At 33.6% G+C, this 6401-nt stretch overlaps 1 protein-coding gene across 2 annotated transcripts; it reads right to left on the bottom strand.

The window, feature by feature from the left end:
• Window positions 1-11: 11 nt before the first annotated feature.
• On the bottom strand, window positions 12-6131 carry LOC112466351 (integrin beta-PS-like). Of its 2 annotated transcripts, none has more exons than XM_025034415.1 (8): window positions 5816-6131; window positions 5280-5738; window positions 4251-4413; window positions 3976-4136; window positions 3697-3869; window positions 564-763; window positions 332-447; window positions 12-206 (listed from the first exon to the last, which is right to left on the bottom strand). In XM_025034415.1, the coding sequence occupies exons 1-8, from the start codon at window positions 5861-5863 to the stop codon at window positions 111-113; spliced, it is 1416 nt and encodes a 471-aa protein (XP_024890183.1). In that variant the 5' UTR covers window positions 5864-6131; the 3' UTR covers window positions 12-110. The 2 variants fall into 2 exon arrangements, with proteins under 2 accessions (XP_024890183.1, XP_024890184.1); XM_025034416.1 differs by having other exon boundaries at window positions 332-444; window positions 5816-6126.
• Window positions 6132-6401: the final 270 nt, after the last annotated feature.

Raw genomic sequence — 6401 nt, 5'->3', positions numbered from 1 at the left:
TTTACGCTTATAGCATATATTATACGTATAATTAATATCCGACACAACTTTTTATAGCTCTATTTTAAACAATGACTATTTTAAACGGTTTTTTGTGAGAAAGCGGTTACTTACTTCCATATTAATAAGCCTGTAATCCCGAGTAGTAATACGGCGCCGAAGACGATTCCCGGAATAAACGCGGCGTGCATCAGCGTGCGGCAAGTCTATAAGATTCAGGAAAATTAGAGATTCATAAGGGAAATTTTATTATATTTTACGATTAAATACTATATATAGTTTATAAGTTAATAATAATTAGATTTATAGGTCTATTATATTTGCGCTGTACCTTGTCGGCGATTCTCAAAATAACCGTTTTATCCGGTTGAAATTCGTATATGTAAGGTATGTTGCAGACAGTTCTATCTTGTACCGTCCTCACGAAACAGTAGTGCTCGTCATCTGCTTAAAGATACTTTTAAATGTTTCTCGAAAACACTCGTAAAATGTCTGCTTAAATATTTGACGTCGATATGAAAAGAGAACAAGTAGGTTGCGTCAAGCGTAAATCGCGCGTATACCTATATCCACCGTGTCCACTCGCTCGGTTTTGTAAAGAGTCGTATTGGTCTGACATAGTTCTTCCGCTTTCTCCGGATATTCGACCGTGACGTTCACGCAAGAGTTGTAGAGGATGCAAAGTCCACTGCCACCTGCGCTCACAGACGATTCGCAATATGTACCTCGATAGTATAAACCATCAGCAGCTGTCTCGTTGCATCTATAAATACGCGCTTTTTAATAAAACCATACTATCTAAAATTAAACCGTTTTATATCATTATATCAAATATACTTTTTTCTTTTATATACATATATATATATATATATACAGGGTGTCCGAAAAATCGCCTACTCCACTTCGGGAGGTGATTCGGGACCCAAAAACAAGCAAAAAAGTTCATACAAACATAGGTCCGGAAATGAGCCGTTTCCAAGTTATAGCCACTTTTATGTTCAAAAATCGTAAATTTTTATTTTCAATTTTTTTTAATTACAATTACCAAATTCTCTCAAGTTTCTGTCTACATTTCGAAAAGACCCTATTCCCGGTACATCTCGATTTGGAAAAAACTGGATGTATAATCTTCTTGCCTCGGCAGCATTACTTTGAGCAAGACCATACATAAGATGCATATCAGCTAATTCATTAAAACTTAAACGATCCATTGATGAATACGGAAAAATTAGATACAACCTAAAAGTAAGGTGTTGTTAAATAATAATTTGAAACTTATTGAAAAGCCGTGATTTACTTACTGATTTTGAATAGGCGTGAAAACAATTGATTTCAAGTAGCCGTGAAAACAACTGATTTTGAATAGCCGTGAAAACAACTGATTTTGAAGAGCCGTGAAAACAACTGATTTCTTTTAAAAATAATGTAATCGTATTTACAAATATTGAAAAATTGAAAAAAAATAAAAAAATTAAAAATTAAAAATATTTAAAAATAAAAATTTTTAATTTAAGAAATAATTAAGAATGAGAGATGCCAAGCGGATTCTAAATTACGATTTTTGAACATAAAAGTGGCTATAACTCGGAAACGGCTCATTTCCGGACCTATGTTTGTATAACTTTTTTGCTTGTTTTTGGGTCCCGAATCACCTCCCGAAGTGGAGTAGGCGATTTTTCGGACACCCTGTATATATATATATATTTATAAAAATTGTATTTGTGGGTTACAATTTCAGAGGAAAAATATAGAGTCCGACCGAAACCGAAAACCGAAATTTACTTTATGCTATACTTACTTATACTATAGCACAGGTTGTGATAATAGGATTGTATAATAGTAGGATTAATTATGATAATATGTGCAATTATTATTTTAGTAATTAAATTATGATATTTATAAAGAAAAGGTATATAGTGTATATGCGCACGCGTATACATATGGCCTTTCTAATTGTAAGATTTCCGTGAAAGTTTCGGTTTTTTATTTCAGTCTGACTCTAGAAAAATATAATGGATGTAAAAGAAATTACACTGTTGGAAAATTTGTGTTAAATATAACATAAATTACATGTCCCAAACGGTCCACTCAAATTTTTGTGTTAATTTAATATAATATGGATGTGTTAAATGGTAACACCGATATTATGTTAAAATATTTCAACAGAAAGGAAATGTAATTCTGATCGTAATTTAAGGTTAATTATGTGTACAATTAACATAACTTTTATGTTGAAGTTAAGATTGTAAGATAAAATCAATACTCTTTTTTTGAAATTTTTATTCCTACTTCTGTTATAGAGTAAAATCAACATTCTTTTTCTGTAAATTTTAGCATATTTAATAAATACGTTCAAATTGTGTTACTTTAACATATTTAAGAGAAGGCTATAAGGGTCGGACGCAGATCTCCGTGCGAAATGTCAGAAATAACTGATTTATTGGTCGTTGTGATTTACATCGATGTATCGATGGATCGATATAAATCACAACGACCAATAAATCAGTTATTTCTGACATTACGCACTGAGATCTGCGTCTGACCCTTATAGCCTCCACTTCTCTTATTTTAATTTCGAAGGTCCTCATACTATTTTATTTAACATATTTTTTAAATTATTTTAATAATTTTAAATTTTAAATTTGTTAAGTTTAATTAACATAGCAGGCACATGTTACATGTATGTATTGATTATTTTACACGAAAATTTTAACAAGGACCTTTTTTAACAAAACTACAAAAATTTTCCAACAGTGTATGACATCTTTTTCAAGTAACATCGATGATATTTTGTTAAATAAAGCTAATCGGTCTTTTTATATTAAGTTCTCTCTCCCATTTAGTCATTTTGTATATAAAAGTATTTTGTATATAAAGTACATAAAAGTAAAGTCATCGATAGAGTTTACGGAGACATTTCGTATTTTGTTCTGACATATTTGAACATAAAATATGGAATATTTTTGAAATATTTCTTTTTCAACGGTATTTTAATAATTTTATGCACCGAATAAGAAAATAAATCGATTGGCACAAAAAATACAAAATTGCATTTAAGAGAAAATATATATAATTTGCAACTAAAAGTTTTAAAGTAGTATATTAAAACGCTCTGTTCTACACGCAACAGTGAATAATAGAACTACAATGTTTATGCTTTAAAAAAATACAATTTGCAATTATATGTTGCAAATTATAAATTATTCTTTTATTACAATTATATGCTTTCTTTACATTAACCGAGTCATGTCATTATTTTATGTATAAAATATTATAGTCATCGCAAATTAATATTTTGCGAGACATTTCACACACACATGTTATATGTATATCAAAGTATGAAATAAATAAGTATAATGAAATAATAAAACATAATATCTCATAAACTATTATAATTTCTAGATTAACGTCGCCTTAATTAATACTTACATTCAAAATATCTAGGGAAATCGATTTACGTCACAAAATTTTCATAGTTTTATTTTAAAAATGTAGATAATTTTGATAATGTTATGACTTTGAAAATGTCAGTCAAGATTAAACTAAAGTCATGATTTTACGTAACCCTCAAAATCAACTTTTGTTTAAAACATTTTTCTCAAGAGTACTTTGTTTTCGAGTTATTCAACATACATCTATTGAAATATTATATAAATCACTTTACGCGTAAGAGAGATGTTTATCTATTATACGAACCGGCATTGTCCGCAATCACAGTATCCGTGACCGGCGCATACTTCTTTGCTGCCAGGAGCAATGCAAAGTTCGTTACCAGACAGACATTGACAACCGCTGCCCTTCCATCCATCCAAGCAGTTGCAAACACCACAATTGCATATACCACGACCGCCACATTCGATCCCGTCGGTCTATCAAATTCGATTTTTGTAATCGACTAATTTTGTAATCGATTTATGCTATAATAACTCTTTGTAATTTTATTAATTTTTTGTCATTTAATAATACTTTTCATACTTTGTCGCAAGGGGAACATTCGCAAAAGCGCCCATTGTATCCCTTGTCGCAGCTGCAAACACCGCAAATGCATTCACCTCTGTTTGAGCAAATCTCCTCGCCGTTGGTGCATTGCAGCCTATTCTCTATCGAGAAACTCTCATCGCAGTCGCAGGTATCTCCTGTAAAAGAGAGTTTCACGCGATTAACATATGTGCAAGTATATCCGAGACGTGACAAAGATATACTTCCGGATAAAAATGCGCAAAAAGAAAGACAATGTTACGTGCTCCTACCAGACCAGCCAAAGTCGCATTTGCATATACCGCACTCGTTGACCCCGTGCTCGCAGTACGAACTTTCTACGTTCTTGCAATGACAACCGCACAAAAGTTCTACCTCAATTTGCACTTCGGACGCCTCAGACGCTAACGCGTCCTCAATTACCACCGTTTGTCTCTGAAACGTGATAAGCCGCGTATAAGACATTTATGTGAAATATCTCGTATTGACACTATCGATCTCCTCGTCCTTCGGACAAACGATTAATATAAAACAATTTAATAAAAGAAACTCAAAGAGAAGAATAATTTCTTACGTTTAATATAATTTTAGTCTCAAAAATTACTTGCTATATTTATTTTTAAAATTTTGAAAATAGATTTGTAAAAAAAACGAGATATTTCAACATAATTCGGTATGCACGTGCCAGAGAAACGTTTTATTCTGCTCAAAATAAAGTAATACACTAAGCTTTTAATTCTCAGGAGAAATCTAAATGAAAGTTGAGCTTGATAAGATTTCCGTGATCAAATATTGCGCCTACTACGTCGCGAGAAAGTTCACGAGATTTTTTATGAGTTAAAAATTTTGACAATAAATTCAATTTTCAATTAAATAAAATTTTTCCTTCATAAAATAGTCTTTTTCTGCAAATTTTACTTCAAATTTTCCAAAATTATGACGCAATAGAAAGTCTAAGGCCAAAATCGTATTCATCTTTGAAAGGCTACAAGGGATAACTATTATCTTTTTCTTTGCATTTCTCCTTTTTTTTAATTTTGTAACAGAAAAGTTGTATAAACTTCATATTTAAAAAAAACGCCAAGTTTTGCCTCGCGAATAATATCTATATGTTTTTAAAATGTTATACATTTATTTTTTTAAAACATAAATTAAAAATTCTTTGTCATCAAGAGGTCCTTTTTTTATATAGAAATGTATAATTTTCATAAGATAATGGTGTTTTTTGAATTTTCTTATTTAATGAAATTAAACAGAATCAGATCTAGAAAAGTAATTCGCATTATACAAACACAGCTCACCCAGAGACTTTCATTTCTCGGACACTCGTCAGTCGATATGACGACTTTGAACTCGTACACCTGACCCTCCTGTATACCGTCGCACTCGGACGTATTCGATTCCACACTCGTATCGCTTCCACACGCGGAGAGGTAGCTAAGATGCAACGGACCGGTCGCATTGTCGCGCAACACCACTTTACTCACTATCTCGTGGTAAGCACTCTCGATGATCTCGAGGATGTTGGAGCTGTTACGTGTGAGAGTGGCGACCCTAGCCTGCTGCTTCAGCAAGTCGGCGATTAATTCATATTCGTGACGGCGATCTTCCGTCACGGCAAAGATCAGATTGACTTTGCGCTCATGCAACAATCGAGACACCTCCGCTAGAGAGGGATAATCGTATTTCTTCGCCAAGAAATACTGTCCACGTTCATCGATGTGACACTGAAAGTCTTGACGTTCCACTACACCTCCTAGCTATTACATAGAAAATATTCGATTTTATATCATTTTGACAACTTCAAAACTCTTCTTTTTTCCTCTTCTCTTCTTACCTTTCCTTCGCCAGCGAAATGCAAAAGTCCATCGGTCGCTACTAGCATCAGCTTCCGCGCTTGATGAGCCCAACCAACTTGTCGATCACAAACGATCACCTGCACAACCCCGTCGAGACCACCCTCCAGATTATCGACGTTGCCGGTCACCGAACTATAATTCACCTATAACTCGTGTATATGTCATTCATAGTAATGGACGTTCAAATTTCTTCTTTTTTTCGAAAGTTCTTTGTAAAAATTTGTTTATATATTTTAAAATAAAATTGTTATTACTTATAACGTATGTACACAAATTACAGGATAAATTTTAAAATAATAATATAAAAAGTATTATAAAAAATATCTTAAATCAAACACACACACACACACACGCACACGCATACGCACACGCGCACGCGCACGCACACGCGCACGCACACGCACACGCGCACGCGCACGTACACGCACACGCGCATGCGCACTCACAAGCACACGCGCACGCACGCACACGCACGCGCGCGCACTCACGCACGCACGCACGCACGCACACCCACACGCACACACACACACACACACACACACACACACACACACACACACACAC

The sequence above is a fragment of the Temnothorax curvispinosus genome, unplaced genomic scaffold (assembly GCF_003070985.1).
Source record: "Temnothorax curvispinosus isolate PA1 unplaced genomic scaffold, ASM307098v1 QBEX01016065.1, whole genome shotgun sequence".
NCBI lineage: Eukaryota > Metazoa > Arthropoda > Insecta > Hymenoptera > Formicidae > Temnothorax > Temnothorax curvispinosus.
This window is presented reverse-complemented; position numbering and strand designations above follow the sequence as displayed.